Source organism: Acinonyx jubatus, chromosome A1 (assembly GCF_027475565.1).
Source record: "Acinonyx jubatus isolate Ajub_Pintada_27869175 chromosome A1, VMU_Ajub_asm_v1.0, whole genome shotgun sequence".
NCBI classification, from domain to species: Eukaryota; Metazoa; Chordata; class Mammalia; order Carnivora; family Felidae; genus Acinonyx; species Acinonyx jubatus.
This window is the reverse complement of record NC_069380.1, coordinates 41,284,374-41,302,644: the sequence shown is the minus strand read 5'-3', so window position 1 is coordinate 41,302,644 and position 18,271 is coordinate 41,284,374. Positions and strand designations below refer to the sequence as shown.

General features: G+C 34.1%; 1 protein-coding gene across 9 annotated transcripts in view; it reads left to right on the top strand.

Annotated features, from left to right (window-relative positions):
* PCDH9 (protocadherin 9) overlaps window positions 1-18,271 on the top strand; it is a 910,922-nt gene that overhangs the window by 593,751 nt on the left and 298,900 nt on the right. For 5 of the 9 annotated variants that reach the window (XM_027064979.2, XM_027064972.2, XM_027064971.2 and 2 more), the window contains one exon: window positions 6,936-7,137. In XM_027064979.2, coding sequence (XP_026920780.1) covers window positions 6,936-7,137 — 202 coding nt within the window. The remainder of the gene's footprint in view (window positions 1-6,935; window positions 7,138-18,271) is intronic. The other 4 variants (XM_027064975.2, XM_027064974.2, XM_027064976.2 and 1 more) reach the window with 1 other exon arrangement.

The window sequence follows — 18,271 nt, the reverse complement described above, 5'->3', positions numbered from 1 at the left end:
CCTCATCTGAAAAAAAAATGTAACGTTAAAATAGAAAATCCCTAAGTAATTTCCAGCTAAAATAAGTAAATAAAGTATACCTTAGCCAAACCATTTTAACATATGTATTCCCAATAAATAGGAGAGGTGAATGACTCAATTTGTCAGTTTCAAATAATAAAATGACTCATTATAAAATAATTCTGTACTCCAAACATTTCACTTATCACCAGTCAAAAAAGTTCCTTATGATTTTGTCCTTCAAAACTATTCCTTGTTTTTGATAATGGACTCACTTTACTCACAATTACTAATAATTTTCATAAGCTATAAATCCAGAAATATTTTTTTAATTTAAATTTTATTTAACTAATATCAGAAATCTTTTCTTGTTCTACCACTTTGGACCTCATGTTTCAAACATGAATGAAGAAAAACGTGTGTATTAATAATGGTTTTCCTTAGTTGAGCCTGCAAGTATTGAGTAGTAGCAAATTAAATTTATAACCACAGATTGCTTTTTGGGTCCCATTTACCTTACTTTCTAATTTACCATGAGTTTTGCTCAATTCTGGATTTTATTAAGAGGATGCAGGTGCATTGATTTTTAGATGGCAAGAAGCTATTGAGGAATTTGCTGTTGAATTGAATCAGTAGTTTCAGCTGAAAATGTGCTCTTCTGTCATTGTGTAGCCGCACCCTAGTGGACTCTACGCCCAGGGTGGGTGACGGTCTGGCAAAGCTGAGGAAAAGACTCAAAGATTGCAATTAAGATGTAGGTTCATTGGGGGAACTTACACACAGGGAGTCCAGGAGCAGGAGACTGTACAAAGCATCCCCTGCTAAAATCTACATGCAGCAAGCTTTTATAATGTAGCAACTAGCCTAACAATTATCTGTAGCTGCTCCTTCCTTGCATGGCCAGTGTTCCAAAGAGATTGAAACCTGCCATCCACACATTCTTTGTTACAAAGGAGACACTGCAGGTTGGTGACCCCAGGCCCCTGACCTTGAATGTTGAATTGTTTCTCTACACGTTCTGCTTGATAGAAATATAAAGGGGGGACTGGATCGGTACATTCTCAAGATAGTGATTAACGGGGCATTCAGGGTGTGTTTGTACAAACCAGCCATCCAGCACCGACCATATAGTCATTTAAATATTCCTTTTCTCAGAGCTTGCAACCTAAGACTACACTCATGACTGTTCTTTTTTAGATATCAATTAAAATATGTTCTCTTAAGGGGCTCCTGGATGCTTAGTTGGTTAAGTGTCTGACATTGGTTCAGGTCATGATTGCACAGTTTATGAGTTTGAGCCCTGCATCAGGCTCTGTGCTGATAGCTCAGATTCTGTGTCTCCCTCTCTCTCTGACCCTCCCCTGCTCTCTCTCTCTGTCTTTCTCTGTCTCTCTTAAAAATAAATAAACATTAAATTTTTTTTTAAAAATATGTTCTCTTAAGAATAAGGAAGGTCAAAATGTGTCCAATTAATATTATTAGAAGTACTTGTATTAAACTACAGTTTCTAGTCTCTTATTTTCTTTTAATCCTCTTTGGGGTGATTTCCTTTGCTACCTTAAGAGGGGACATATAGGAAAATACTATTTCAAATCAATAAAAAGCATATGTTCATTGGATTTAATGCTGAGGTAAAACAAATACAAGTTCACATATTGAACTTTAATACTATTTTTTGTTTTTTACTTCATCGTAAGTAATTTCTGGCAGGTTGTGTGTATATGTATACTATTTAGAGATTAGACAGATGAATGATGCATTCGTATTTCTTGAATGTGGTTAAAAGAACTAAATCAGAGTTAGGAATATTTCCTTAAAAGATATTTAAGGAATTCTGCACAAATGAAACCATATTTAAACAATTCTAAAGTGCATTTTTCCCTACTTCCAACAATATTAGTGTGTAATTTTACAGAGAATAATTATTTTAAGTGTCAGTTATTAACTGGTAAAATTGTTTATTTGTCTTGTAATAATTGGCTTAGTGTGCCAACTTCTTGTTGTTATTTTGTGATTTGAGAAGGCAAGCATTTTTAATTGCAGTGATTTAGAATGTTAGGTAAAGAAAGTAAAGAAGTTAGAATAGCAGGGCAAGGATAATCAGATTGTTTAGCATTCCTTAGCTCAAGAGAAAGCCCACCTACTATCTACTAGACTTTTCCTTTTCTTTTTTTCCTAATTTCTATAAATGATGAAGAGGAATACTTAAATATTAGAATATGTTGTAATATTACCAAGATCATCCATGCAAATTTTAGTGTGGCCAAAATATTGAAATTTTAAAATACCGTATTCCATGACTAGACAATACCACTTTAAATACTTAGTATACACATAGTCAGATCTTAGCTTATGCATATGCACACACAAAAACATATTAACAAAGTGTAATTCAACCAAGTAAAATCTTTACTAACTTCCTTTTCACACTTAACAATAGATTCCAAATATTTTCAGTATCAGTAAATATTAATATAATTTTAAGTATTGTGATATTTTCAATTGTATGATACATAATTTATTAATTAAATACCTATTAGGCATGTCGCTCATTTCTACCTTTTTGCTATTTTATGCAAAGACACAATGAACTTGACCACCAAATCTTTGCACCTAGGAATCCCTGTAAGTTAATGGGACTGGGATTGTAGACTTGAATGTGAGTCATTCTTTGGTGAATAGAATAATATTCTGTACCAGTAAGAAATGCACAAGAGAAGCATTCAAGTAATGGTTGAGATTTCATAGATGACTCATTCTTTTAGCAACTCTTGAAGAACAGTGCCCAATATAGGAACATGTGTATCTTACCTGAGCATCTTGAATTTTCCCTCCCTTTCCTCTCTACTAATCTACACGAAAAAATATAGTGAAAGTGTTTGGTGATGTTTCTTAAATTAAACCAGTGTGGCCTCTTCTGACTTGCAGCATCCTGAACCTTTATTTGTATGCATGGCCCTTTATGCTTGTGTAGAGTACAGAATTTCTGATGAAAGTTTCACATGGTTAGAATTCATATCAGCAGCTCTGAGATAAAATAACATGAAGCAGCTTTAGTAGTTACTGGTTCCCATCTTATTCTTTCTCAGGGCAGCCAGGGACCTAGAGCTAACTTGTTAGTGATACATCAGATAAACAAATGTGACATTCAAACCGTTAACAAGACATAGCCAATAATAATAATAATAATAATGTTTACCATGGGAGAAAACGGAATGGATAGGAACTAGATTTTAGGAAAACAAGAGTGCGAAGGCTTTGGAAAATCTGAAGTAGTCTCATGATAACATATGTTGTCCCAATTCAGTCAGGCAGCGCTTCACTGTATTTATAACGCAAATTGGGTATATTTCCATGGGGATAACCCAGAAACAGAATTCCCAGAGGCAGTAAGGATTAGCTTATCCTCTTCCTCTTTTTTGAATTGTGCAAACAATTATAGGTTTCTTGAAAGGATAATGGGGAAAACCTTCACTTTTTTAAAGGAGAAATCATGTATTCTAAACTGTTGGTCTTTGGGGCACCTGGGTGGCTCAGTCGGTTGAGCGTCCGACTTTGGCTGGGGTCATGATCTCATGATCTCACGGTTCGTGGGTTTAAGCCCTGCATAGGGCTCTGTGCTGGCAGCTCAGAGCCTGGAGCCTGCTTCGGATTCTGTGTCTCCCTCTGTCTCTGCCCCTCCCCTGCTCATGCTCTGTCTCTCTCTCAAAGATAAATAAACATTAAAAAAAAAATTAACTGTTGGTCTTCGTCTATGGCTTCCATGAAAACAGCTTCCCCTCAGAAAGGCTCTGAGCTGCCATGATGTACAATTTAGGAGGCATGCCAAGGTTATGGGGTGCAGGCAGTTCCCCTACAAAAGGACAATATTTTTTTTCCCCCAGTGGTGAAGGAATCACATCTTTAAAACAGCTTGGCCCTGGGCGTTAAAAGAGAATATGCAGCTCTAAATTTCAAGAATGATAACTACTTTTTATTGAGTAGCTACTATGTGTCAAGTTTTATAAACCAGCAAGACTTCTTGGCACTATTTTGTCCATTTTACAAAGCCAGGGACTCATTAAAAGAGGTAAAGTCACTTGCCTTGGGCCATTCTCTGCAGAGCAAGGACTCCTGGCCAAGAGGTCTGGTTCTGGCTTCTTCACCTGGTCCTGTTGTGCAACAGCTGAGCAAGTATTGTTGAGTCCTTGATGACACCTACAACTCCTAATTCTTAACACTTCATGAATCCTTGTTTTCCTTCATTTCAGTCTATTCAGATCCTTTCCTTATATCTACCTTGAAATTTCAGACATTGTTGTACCTGAATCAATCATTATGATGATAAATTAAAGATAGATTTGCTTGATCAATTTGCTTCGTACCATAATATCTGTGTTCCAGTTCTTAGTCCGCGTGCATTACCACCCCCACTTCCCATTAGACTAATAAATTGTGCACACTTTTGCCAATTAAGACTTAAACATCTTTGAGTCAAATTAATTAGGAAATATTTCCATAAGCCACAGTAGTTTAACCATTATATCACTCTAATTTACACTGTCATTACAAATAAATTATGCTAGATTTCTAACTTTGCTTATTCTCACTTATAAAGTGGTAAAGAAATATCATAATATAATATATGTGAGGTATATTTGAAATAATTTTCTTCTAATTCTCAGTGAAATTATAGTACTGTGAGAACTGCTGGGTTCAGGTGTTACTGGTGTTGCCGATTTGGACATTTCTTAGGAGAAAAAAATATAGTAATTAAAGCAGTACTATTATGCTTAGAAGATCATAGATGGAAAATTTCCATTTTTCTTCTATGAAACATATACTTTATAATGGCTTATAAGGCCTAGAAATGCCTTATAAAGACTGAAGAATGTGTCCCATTGTCTTTCTCTGATATTTGACTTGTTTTACATTTAGCTGAGTTATAAGTAAGAAGTATTCCTCCAGAGATAGTACCAAAGATACTTTAATCACTGAAACTACAGACATTTTAGTAGGCCACTTTATTTATTTATTTATTTATTTATTTATTTATTTATTTAATTTTATTATTATTATTTTTTGGTGGTTTGTACTTGTTAGGCCAATCACTTTAAAAAGATATGTTTGAGAGTCATGTATAATGGGCAGCCTGGTCATTGTCCTTAATACTGTGTTTATTACAAAAGGATATTGATCAGTTAAGGGCATATTGAAACAGAAACAAAATCCTTGTATTGGTTTTCTCTAAAGGGTTAATTTCGCACGAGAGAGGAAACAGTATAATAAATTTAAAAAAATTAAAAATAGCCACATTTTTCTTTCTATACAAGAAGAAATACATCTCAGATATTAATATTCAAGTTTGACTGGTATTTTCATGTAGCATTCACCTAGGCACTTTTCAAAATCTATTGGGGGGGGGGTTTGATGGTACCGAGATAGTTGTGCATGAAGGTGAATGTGCTACAATAGACTCAATTAGTACCATTTATGAGTATAGTTTATGTGATGTCGGCATCAGTTCATTAAAAATGTACTGAACTATCAAATCATTTCACACAGGTCATTGAACAGCAATAAAGGGGTATCAGCTCTTCTCCATTATGACTCTTAGCTGGATTTGAACCAGTGACTCATAGGAAATAGACTATGTTCTATTGTTGTCTATAAAAATGCATTTATAGAGTAGCAGTATATCTATAGCATTTTGTGTCTAATTGGATTCTTTTTTCTTTGAAACGGATACAATCTATAAATCATCTTCTGGAAAAACACTCAAGTTTTAGGTATTATAAAGTGATTATACATTATACATTTATATTTTATATACTTTATTATTTATATAATCATAGTTTTATTAAATATGAGTAAGAGTGGTCACATGTGACATGATATTGAAAGGTCTTTTGGCTGTTAGAGCAGAATGAAAATTAAGTGCACTCAGACATACAGCACAAATTTACTACTCTCATATAATTCCAAAAGTCATAAATCTCCACCCCACACTGCTGTAAGTATTCCCATATCTTGTGGATTACATCAGCTAAAAGAATATTTACCAAGAGTACTAAGCAACAATCTGTGCTGAAATGCACACTTTTATTTTATTAAAACATTAAAATTTATTGAAGTAGCCATCTACATATTTTAGGTCACTTCTGACAGTGACATTGTACAAACAGATGCCAAAATAATATTCCAAACATCTTTCTGCTGGAATGTTCTATAGCCAATGACTGGTAGTAATATCTGAGCCAGTGGCAATATTGACTTCATTGCAAAAACTACCTTAAAATCATTAGGTAAACAAAATGTTCACTCAAAAGAAATGGAATGTCACATTATGTATGTATTTTAGTCAGATCTATGGAACAAATATTTTCATATTTCTGCTTATTTCAAGTTTTTTTTTGTTTTTGTTTTTGTTTTTGTTTTATAATGGGTGGCCTGGTCATTGTCCTTAATACTGCGTTTATCACAAAAGGATACTGATTAGTTATGGGCATATTGAAACAGAAAATCCTTGTATTATTGGTTTTCTCTAAAGGGTTAAATTCACATGAGAGTATAATATATAAAAAAGTAAAATTAAAAATAGCAGCTTTTTTCTTTCTGTACGAGAACTACATTTCAGATATTAGTATATTAATATTTTACATATTAATATATATATATTTACATATATATTTGTCTTTCTTGCTATCATTTTGACAATTTGCCCTTAGTTTTTTTGTTCTTAAATTAAACAAGACCGAAATTCCTTCTTGTGTTTTGCAAGTTGGAAATTACGTAGCAAATAGCAAATGATAAAGTTTGTTCCTAGCTTTGTTCCCAGTTTTATGTTTTCGTTTACATTGTGTCATCTGTTGAAAGTTGTTTTGCTGTTGTGTTCCGCTGCACCCATTTTACCTGAGAGGAGTGTTAATTGGCGTGTCCTGTGGTCTTCTTTGTAGTCGCAGCGCCGCGTTACGTTTCACCTCCCCGACGGCTCCCAGGAAAGCTGCAGTGACAGTGGTCTAGGCGACCACGAGCCGGTGGGTAGTGGAACCCTGATCTCACACCCTCTTCCTCTGGTTCAGCCACAGGACGAGTTCTACGACCAGGCCTCTCCGGACAAGAGGACTGAAGCAGATGGCAACTCCGACCCCAACTCTGGTGAGTCCCCTTGTCAATTCTGACTGCTTGGAGTTCTGGCTTGCTGTTGTGTGCGCTCGAGTTTTAACAGTGATTGGGGGAAGGAAGTACACGGACATTCGGTTGTTTTCTGCTGGCTTTATTGTTGTTGTATTCAAAATATTTAAAGTCTACTGTGCTTCTTGTTCTGTGGAATGCTGTTTTCCAAAGGCTTTTTTTTTTTTTTTAAAAGATACAATGGTGATTGATTAAAACAAGTGTGAAGAGGGTGATAATGATTTTGGGGTTTTACTTTTTTTGTGTGTTTCAATTGTTGGGTATGTTTTTAAACAATGCATTGAACAAGTAGAAAGAGTGGGATGGAATTGGCAAATGGCTTTATTCTCCACAGATCCATACCCCACCTCAGAAATCACTGCCCCTTCAAAGTAAGCCCCTTGAAGTTCCTTCTTTCTTTGTCTTTGGAGGAAATTTTGGCAAGTGCTGTACCATTTTGGTGATGCTATTTACTGTTATTAGAAAGCATCACTGACTAGCTCACTTCTATTAAAAAGTTAAAAGTCTGATTTAATAATTATGTCCAGTCCAGAGTAATGACCATGATTTCTATTCAATTTAAGTTAAAACTGTTTTCAAACTCATCTTGAACCTGCATCAAACTGGTCGCCTATGGTGAGAGATGGGGATGGGGTGAGTTTTCCCTAATTTGCTAGCTACTTCTCTTCTCCAGCTGTAGACATTAATGTGCCTCTGGCAGTTCTATGGTTGAAGTGGAATACCGAGGAGAGGCCAAAAAGCACAAAAAGGCCTTCATAACTAGTCCTGGTGTTGGTGGTCTCTGACTTCTAGGATTTTAAACGGACTCTGTTTCCAGGGTGGTGGTGGGGATCTTTTGTATGTATTACCTGCCCCCTCCCAAGCTGTGCATCCATTTCTCCATGTCTCTCTGATGTCTTTCTTCTCTTTGGCCTGTGTAGTTACCTTCGCATCTTCTTTCTGCTACAGTTTCTCCCTACTCCCACTTAGGAAGACCTAAGTGAATTACACACCAGCTCTGGTTTTTAATCTTTCATATTATATATGTTCACCTATAAGTAAAACATAAGTGCATCTTTTTACTTCACATACCCAGAGGGGCAGGCCATATGCAAAGAGGCAACTTCTCATTATACAGCGTTTGGTAGACTGGCCCACTGTCTGCCTTAGATTTCTTGGTTTTGATTAGTCTCTAAAGTACCACTGAATCGAAGTGGTTGCACTGAATTATCCTTTCCTGGACTTGTATGAAATGGTGACATAGGTAGGATAGCTCTTTCTAAGCTGATTTCCTGGTTTCCAACTTCCCTCTTCCCAGTTTTGAAACATTTCTTATTGGCATTAAGCTAAGAGTACCAAAACTGGTTCTTGGCTTCCTCTTCTGGATATGGGAATGGTTGGATTCTCTTATCTTCAGGCCTTAGCTAAAACTAAGACTCCATTTAGAGCAGGTACTTTTATGCCTTGTCTATACAATTCACCAAAGATTTTTCATTTGTTTGTTTTGTTTGTTTTTACAGAAGTAAAGGGGGGAAAAAGGCATACAGAAATATGGTTAACCTAAGGTACCTTAGGCCAGAACTTTATCCAAAATGTGTAGCTACTCACCCAATGACTCCTTAGACCAGGGCAATAGCACTAAATGAGCTGCCAAATGGGAGAAGGCAGAAGAGATTCTAAAGTACCCCCCCCCTCCAAATAAGTCCCTTTTAAGCTTGAAGAGGCCCCCAGAGTTTTTACCAATCCAGTCACATGGAAAAAGAAAGCCAAGGGATGATGCACCCTTACACACTGCAACATTCAACTCAACAAAGTGACTCCACCTGGGAGAATCATAGTCAATAAAATGTGTTAAACTGAACAGTGCTCCTTGGTGGAGACAGCATCCTTATTTATCTTTAGAAAAGAAGAAAATAGGCAGATAGGGAAAGGAGGAGCCCTGAGGGCCCCTGGAGGCCAACTGTGCTTTTGATATTTAATGGGACTTAAAATATTAACTTCCTTTGTAAATGTCTAGAACAGAATTAATTAGAATAGCCTAGAAATATTAAGAGATTCATAACTAAATGGTAATTCATATTAGGATAGTATTATGATATATTATCTGAAAATTCTGTAGTCGCATTTTGTAATTAACTTTGAGGAATTTGTGAAGTGAGGTATAGAATAATTGAAGCACTAATCTTCAATAGTAATAATCTTGCTATTTAGATCTAAACTGTATTTTTTGTCTTCAATGGGATTTTCTGTCTGTGGTGTGATAATTCTTGAAGAGCTAAGATTTTGTAGTAACCATGCTATCTTCATATAAATCATGAATGTAGGTATTATCTGTAGAGTTATTAAGTATCAAATCTGTATGGATACCTTTTTTTCCCAAATATTAAGCTTCTCAACAAAAATAAATCTTTAAAGATTAGTAGTAAAAAGTAACTTTTTTTCATTGTATATTTTAAAAGAAATTAATGAAAATGGTATCTTATGGGGGAGATTTTTGGAAACATTGGGCTTTAATATAGAGTCTTGCTTCTAAACACACACACGATGTACAATATATTTTCCTTCCAATTTTATACTTTGGGTTTGTTGGCATCATAAATTTTATATTCTATGAAGCTCATGAATTTTGAAAAAGGTGAAGAAAGTATGAAGGTCTTTACATACAGTGCCAAGAATAAGGTTTGCAAATTATGCTATAGTTTATGGTTTTTGTAAATAATATTATGTAAAATCTACAGTAATCTTTATTTATCAGATATGACTCATGCCAATAATTTAGATGTGCTGGACATACAACTTTCTTTTTTTCTTACATTGAAAAAAAAATTCAAGCCCACATTTCACTAGTGTGGCAGAGACTTAACTTTTCTTTCCCCCTCAATTTCACAGGCTCTACATCATGCTGAAAAAAGTTGAAATATTCTGGTCCCTGGGACATCCACCCACTTACATGTCTACTGAGATGCCCATGGTCTTATGTGTCCACATGGGTCTCAAATGATACTGCCTTCGCCCCAGTCCTCCTGGCTCCTTCAGGATTACTGCCATTTTCTTCATGCCACTAATGGGCAAAGAGTTTGCACGTGGCTATCTCTGGCCCATAGTGCCTAGATGTGTGGTATGTTTATCACCCTCTAGGATCTTCCTACCTCCCTGGACTCTGACTCAGGTCTGTCTAATCCTAATCCTTTAGGTTTTTCAGAGTTCTGCCCAACAAGCACATGTAAAGTCTCTCCCTCTATTACTATTTCTTTTCATCCCTTTCCTTCCTAGCCAGGCTAAGTTAATGTTTTTAATGTCTGGAGTTGGAGATCCCCACTATATTTCTTGATAGTTTTCCACAAAGACACAATTCCCCCAATCTCTCTCCTTTTTTTTTTTTTTTTTTTTTTTGCTTAGTAGCTATTGAGAAAATAATCACCATGGTAGGTTTAGGATTTTGCAAAATAACTGATGTTTTTACTATTCTCTACCCTGTTTCATCTTCATCTATGCAATGAATACCAAAACCTGTATGAATAGGCTGGGGTAGGTAAAGGGATATATACAAGAAGAAAAAATATATATATGTATATTTCAAAATTATTTTCATAAATAATTGTGTAAAATGATATTTGTGTTTATTGCTAAAACAATTTGAGAGCATGCTTTTAAATTTTATAGTAGGTGGATATAAAAGTGATAAGTAAAATAAATTATTCCCTTTTAATGAAGTGGTTTTAAAAAACATATGGTGAATAACTCCAACCCCATTAATCATTGATTACCACATGAAATTCAGTTCTCACAGGAAATCTAAGATATATACTTGATTAGTTTATTAATTTATAAAGTGAATTGGTGCCCTAGAAGCCTCCAGTGGTGACCAATGAGTTTGTTTCTTTTTTCAGTGTCATAAAAGAATTTTTATGACAATTGCAGATTTATGAGTATGTGTTCGGTTTTAAATGATATCAAGAATTATTTATTTTGTTAGATGTGATAATGGAATTGTAGTTTTATTAAAAGAAAATCCTTATTGGTAGTGATAGATTGTGAATTTAATGGAGAAACAGTTTGATGTTTAGAATTTGTTTTAATAATACTCCAACAAAATACTAATAATGATGATAATGATGAGAGTGATGACAGGAATTAAACAATGAAATGTTAGTGGTTGTTGAGGTTGGATAATGGCTGTAGGGAGCTTTATTATACTGTTGTCTCTAATTTTTGAAAAGTTTTAAAATTCCTCAAATACAGAGTTTATTTTAAGTATACAGTGAAAGAGTGATATAAAGGTCAGAGTCAATATGTGAAATATACATGTTCTTCCTTTTTCTATTAATTGTTTTGATCCAAAGATATAGTGTATTTTACAAAACTATAGCCAGATGGTTTTGTATATAGCAAGCATATTTTATACATCGAAGTACATTTCAAATGGTGAAATAGCAATTAGACAGAGATTTTCAGTAATTACATTTGTATTTAGAAAACCAGAATGTAAATTGGTATATGCCTCCATTAAAGTTCTTTTGAGTAATATAAAGTCTTTGAAAAGTTCTCTTTAGAATATAGCAATAAAATCATTAGGCAGTAACTTCAGCCCTGCTCTGTTTGTATGACACCCAGGGGGAATTTAAGGACAGGGCATGACAAGCGTCCTACGGCAACCAAATAGATGGTATCTCTGTGTTCTAGGCACATCTGAGTCCTAAAGCATACTTGGTCAACTATGCCACAAATAACACACTCACATGCAGAATTTCTTGCACAGAATTTTGTCACCTTTTATGCGTATAGAAATTTATACTATTCTCAAATAGCAGAGTAAATAATATTTCCTTAAGAAGTTAACTCATTAATGTTATCATACACTCCAAGTATAATTTGATAAAATCACTACTTCTAAGAAAATAGTTAAGGGGATTTTCAGTTGAAAATTTAACTGAAATTTTAACAACTGTTTAAACTATTTAAACAACTGTAACTAGACTGATGAAACAATCTCACTAATTTAAAAGCAAACAAAAACAATTATGTGATCAGATCAGGAAGAGCTTATTACTACTAATTCAGAATAAAGGCTTAATCTTGTCCCATTGAGAGTCATGAATAGAGTCATTTTCATATCTGGCATTTCTTTTAAATGTCACTTTAAAGGATTTTCTGCTGTTTAATCATGTGCAAAATTGCAGATTGTATTTACTTTATTAAAGCCCTATCTGTTCATATGCTCCTGATTCTATCTGGACTGTATGTGAATCAGTTGGTGAACTTTTCACTAAGGATAATTTTGATACTTGAGGATATTTATGCGATGGGTAATATTTATTCAGTCTACTTATGAGTCAGGAATGCCAGTAAATGTTTTAATATATTGCCTATGATCCCACACCAATAATACAAGTTAGATAGTATTATAAGTCAACTGAATAAATTCAGAAACTTAAAGTTATTTGTCTAAAGCTACTTAGCAAGTACCTGAAGCAGAATGTGAACTTTAGGTGTGCCTGACTCAACAGCTTATGCTCTTACTATTCAGAGAAACTACCTTCAGTATACACATATTTTATGGCAGTGTCATCACTGACATTGAGCGTTAAATTCTAGGACACTAATATTATATATACGTGTGTGTGTGTGTGTGTGTGTGTACACACACACACATATGTATATGTATATTTAAATTTTTATATTTTAATTTGTATTAAACATATATTTTTAAGTTTTATATTTTAATGTAAATATATATATTTTTTATTTTTTACTTTTTACTTTTTTTATTTTTTTCTGGCTGCCTCAAGCCTCATGTACTCACTAGACCCTGTAAAAATGTTCCTTCTCAGGCTGTTGGAGAAAACTTTCCATGCTTCTGGGTGGACTTTAGGGATCTGGTTGATGTGAAGTTGGACTCACCTTTCTGCTCTCATGTTGGAGTTCTTGTCAACACTAATCTTATTTTTAAGAGAAAATTTGAGAAATTGAATCTTAAGAAGATAAGTTTATTGAATGGTCTGATAGTTAGAGAACAACTTGTGAAAGATCTCCTCTGGTAGTTTTTCGTTTGTAGGGTTGTTTGTTTTTTTTGACATTGGGCTAATGACAATTTAGTGCTTCATAAAACCCTGCATATCATACCGTACAAAATATTTTCATAAAAGAGTCATGAAAAGGGAAGGCTTTGCCTATAGTTACACAGCTTGTGAGTGAACTCATATATGCCAACTCTTGTTTACTGTTTTTTTCGATGGAAAAATTTTTCCTTTTCAAGACCCTTATACTCTCTCCTCAGAGCAAACCTGTATGATTATTTGATTAACAACCGTCTCTCCCTTTAATCAGTAAGGACAGTTTGCTTACCTTTATATTCTCTTTGCATAACAGAACCTGGCCTAGAGTAGGCCAGCCATGTATATTTGTTGACTGAATGAATAAATCAATATTTCAGAAACATAATCAGACAAATTAAAAGTGTTTATCAAGATAAAAATGAATAAACAAACAAAAACTAGAGAGAATTACACCATGTTAACTGTGGTTATCTTTAGCTTGGAGCATTGATTTCTTCTTTTTAATTGTCTATATTTTTCACAATTTTCACAATGTATTCAAAATTATATTTTCATTTGGTGATGAGGTGACATAAATGGAAGGCATCTGATATAGAGCTGAGAAAAAATTCATTCTTAATGCATACATATTTGTTGTATCTAGTAAAATTTTACATTAAAATATTCTCCCCATCAGTTTTAAAATATTTGGGCACAAGACACAGACTGTCATTTTGGGGAGAAAAGAAAAACTAGTAAAGTAAAAAAAGACTTTAAAAAACTCAGAAAAAAATATAATTAAATCCAAATTCCAATCCTAAGAATTTGTGCTACTACTAACCTGCAGGGGGGAAAAATCACTAACAATAATATGCTTTGAGAATTAAATTAAGCATGAATTTGACATTTTTGGTATAGTATTGTATTAAATAGTTTTATGAACTGTATTTATATGTTTTTGTAAGTAGTCTGGGTTGAGCTAATTATATAAACTCAAAGAAAATTGTTCAGAAGTTTTATATTGTTACCTGTTGTGTTCATTTCCCCATGGGATTTTTATAATCCATTCATGGTGATCCTGGCATAGGGGGCCCTAAGTTAATGAATGTAGAGATCCTTAGGGAATGTTATAAATAAAAGGTAATCATGATTTGAGTTTATGGGGGAGGAGGTTGCCAAAAACTCAGGAACTTAAAAAAATAATTTTATTGCCCTTTTAATCGTATGACACTTTAAAATTTTGCTTTATTAAATATATTTTTCTAAACCTAACCTCAAAACTTATCTATTGTTATCTATTTTCACCTCGAAATCAGAGAGGGCAGAAAGTTTTCTAGAGTAGAATCATCGAGATTATAAACCAAATATATATCTACTCATCTCCATATCATCTATCTATCTATCTATCTATCTATCTATCTATCTATCATCTGTGTTCTTTTGCTGATTACAACATTTAGTGCCTTATAACAACACACATTCATAATGTCATAGTATCTTTACGTCAAGAGACTGAGCATAGCTTGGCTGAGTTCTTTGTTTAGGGTCTCAGAAGCCTACAGCCAAGGTATCAGGGAGGTTACATTCTTATTTGCATGCAAACCATGGAAGAATTTACTAAGATTTTTCAGACTGTCAACAAAATTTATTTCCTTGAATTTGTAGGACTAAGAACCCCAGCATCTTTCTGGTTTTTAACTGGAGACTGCTTTCAGCTCCTGGAGGCCACCCACAGCTGCCTTCCAACATGCCTACTTACTTCTTTAAAGCCCATCGGGGAGACAGAGTCTCTATAGTGAGTTTGTAGCAGCATTAAGTCTTACAGACTTAATCACAGGAGTGATATTCCACCACCATTTCCATATTCTATTGGTTAGAAGCAAATGTCAGGTCCTGCCCACACTCAAGCAAATGGTATACACATAGTTGTGAACACCCGGAGGTAGGGGCTATGAGGGGCCACCCTAGAGTAGTTCTACCATAATCTATATAAGACTTAGTTATCCTGATATATCTTAGTATTTAAAGTTTTTGCTTCAGATCCTTTATTCGCTTGGCTTTTCCATGATTTACTTATTTATTTATTAATTTGTCTGTTCGTTCTGTAAATACTCATGTAGAGGCTACTGTATACCAGGTACTAAGACAGGTTCTAGAATAGACATTAAAACTGAGACTTAGAAAACCTTACAAAAACTCACTGTTACTATAAATTAGGAGAGCAAAAGTTCTTACTCTGAGTTCCTTAGTTGGCAAAGCCTACGAGAAGGTTTTTGGGAAATGTGTGAAGTTCCTGAAATTGTTTTGCATTTTTTTTCTATGATGGTATGATATGAGCATTTTATAGACTGTTAAGAAAACAAAAAACAAACAAAAAAAAAGAATTAGAAGAAAAAGGAAAATAAGCACTGATTTCGTTAGAAGATACTGGATGCTAATACGTTAGTGAACTATAATATGCTAATGGTTAAGTGTATAAAAAAGTGGGTTTTAGCACACAATAAGTCTTGAATAAGTAATCAGTAAAGATTCTTTTGATAAAGTGATGCTTTAAAGCAGTGGCATTGAATGTATAGAAATTGTCTAAGTAAATAAAATGTTTGTGCATATGCATGTGTGCACGTGTGCAAGCACTCTTGCCAGTGTAGGCTTCTTGGTGCTATTAAAGGTCATGGACAGTTGGGCAAGCAGTGAATAGTTCAATAACTTTGAAGCACATGAAAATATGATTAGGTCTGCTTCTTGGGCTGAGATTCCTAACCTCCAAAATGGGACTATTAATAATCTATACAAATATTATTATAAAAATTACAGTTATTTGATACAGATATTAACCTAGCACAGAACCTGAAACATAGTAGATACTCCGTGAATGGTTGATATTAAATTGTTTGAGTGTGTGACAATAAATGAAACTGGATTCAGAAATAGGTTGGGACCAGATTTTAAATGATGGTAAGGATAGGATATAGCAGAGAAGGAAAAAGAAAGACTTGAGGGTCTTTTCAAGATTTCAGTTTGTGAGACATTGGAAAATTATGAAATGAAATAAATGAGGGAATAGAAGAGAAAAACTCAGGTTAGGAATTAACAATTTTTCCTTTAATGTTGAAGTTTGAACTGCTGGACAAGATTATCTAGGAAGTGGGAATATGATTCTGGGTTGGAAACTGGAAACTAATGAAACAACGTGAATGAAATTCTTTGAGCAAATATCATAATTATGAGGAGAGACAAGGAACCCAAGAAAGGAATCATAACAAACCTTAACATTTAAGGCAGGCAAAGGTGAAGGTGGAGTGGAGTAAAGATAATTGAAAACTCTGGGGAGATTTAAGTCCTGTATATAGTTAATGACTTTTTTTGAGAGCAGTGTGGAATTGTTATTAAGAACAAAGACTATGGAATCAAAATAACCTATGACCTAACACACTGAAGGTTGGGGCCAGCGGGCCACTGGCATATAACATGCTCAGTTTACAGGTATCATTATATTTTAATACTAGTATTATCACTAGATAGTGAAAAAGTATAGAACAAGAAAAATATGTATCTGATTATTAACAATATAGGCTCCAGTCAGGTTTTAAAAATTACCATAGTGAATTTTAATATGTAAAATTGTTGGGGCGCCTGGGTGGCTCAGTCGGTTAAGCATCCAACTTTGGCTCAGGTCATAATCTCTCGGTCAGTGAGTTTGAACCCCAGGTCGGGCTCTGTGCTGACCGCTCAGAGCCTGGAGCCTGCTTCAGATTCTGTGTCTCCTTCCTCTCTCTCTTCCCCTCCCCCATTCATGCCCTGTCTGTTTCTCTCTCTCTCAAAAATAAATAAACATTAAAAAAAATAAAATGAAATGAAAAATTGTTATACATTTGAAGAAATTAAATTCCAAAAAAATGTTAGCTTCAAATTCTAAAAACTTTATGCTTTAAATTCTTTTCATGTGACTTTTTTTTTCATATTTATCGTATCTGATGAACATCACTATTTTATTTTTGCTAAATAAAGACTGGTAAAAATTATGTACTAAAGCATATTTATGTTCCAGCATTTGCGTTGTTTTACTTTAAAATACTTATGTTCACTTTAATATTTTTAAAGTATTTGTTATTAATTATACACAATATATTTTCTGTTTATTATCATTTTTTTTAAAAAGATATAATTTGATGACTTTATAAAATATTACTTAATGTAGTTAAAAGATGGCTGTAAAGCAGGCAGGGACACAAGCTTTCCTGCTGGAAAGTTTTAGATCTCATCAGTTAAAAGTATGACTTAATTCCCAAAAATAATTAGCTTTGAGTACTCATTTATTATAAATACTTAAAACATTTTAGTAAATACTCTCTTGCATTTAAGCTTATTAAACGAGTCACATAAGTGTTTAGTGTTATAGTAGAAAAATCTATAGTAACAATATGCCTCCTAGTGTAAAGTAAGGGTAATGTCAACTTTCATTGGTGTGCTGGAGGAATTGAATTTCCTTAGCTATATGCTGTCATGTGATGCATTCTTCCAAGGATCCATAAAGAGAAATGATGTTACTTAACCCTGAGTGTGTGGTATGCCCTAGTGGTGAAAAACTGTTTGTATGTCTCTGTTTATATTTTGAGATTGGTAAAAGTGATAGGTAAATCAGTAGTGATATCTAAAAAGAGTTTACTGATTTCAGTAACTCTTAGAAGCATAAAACTAAGTTGTTCTTTTTTTAAACCTCAAAATAAAGCCATCTCACAGAAAAGTGTGGAAATAATTACTAATTACAAAGGACATATACTCATAAAATCAAACTAATGTCTCTTATCTTTTTTTAATCTTTATTCATTTATTTTGAAAGGGGGGTAGGACAGAAAGAGAGAGTGTGAGTGTGAGTAGGACAGGGTCAGAGAGAGGGAGAGAGAGAGAATCCCAAGCAGGTTCCACGCTGTCAGCACAGAGCCACGGCGGGGATGGATCTCACCAATCGTGAGATCATGACCTGAGCTGAAATGAAGAGTTGGACACTAAATCGTGGGAGCCACCACGTACCCCATATTATTTTATCTTAATATATAAAAATAAATAAATAAAATAAAATGTCT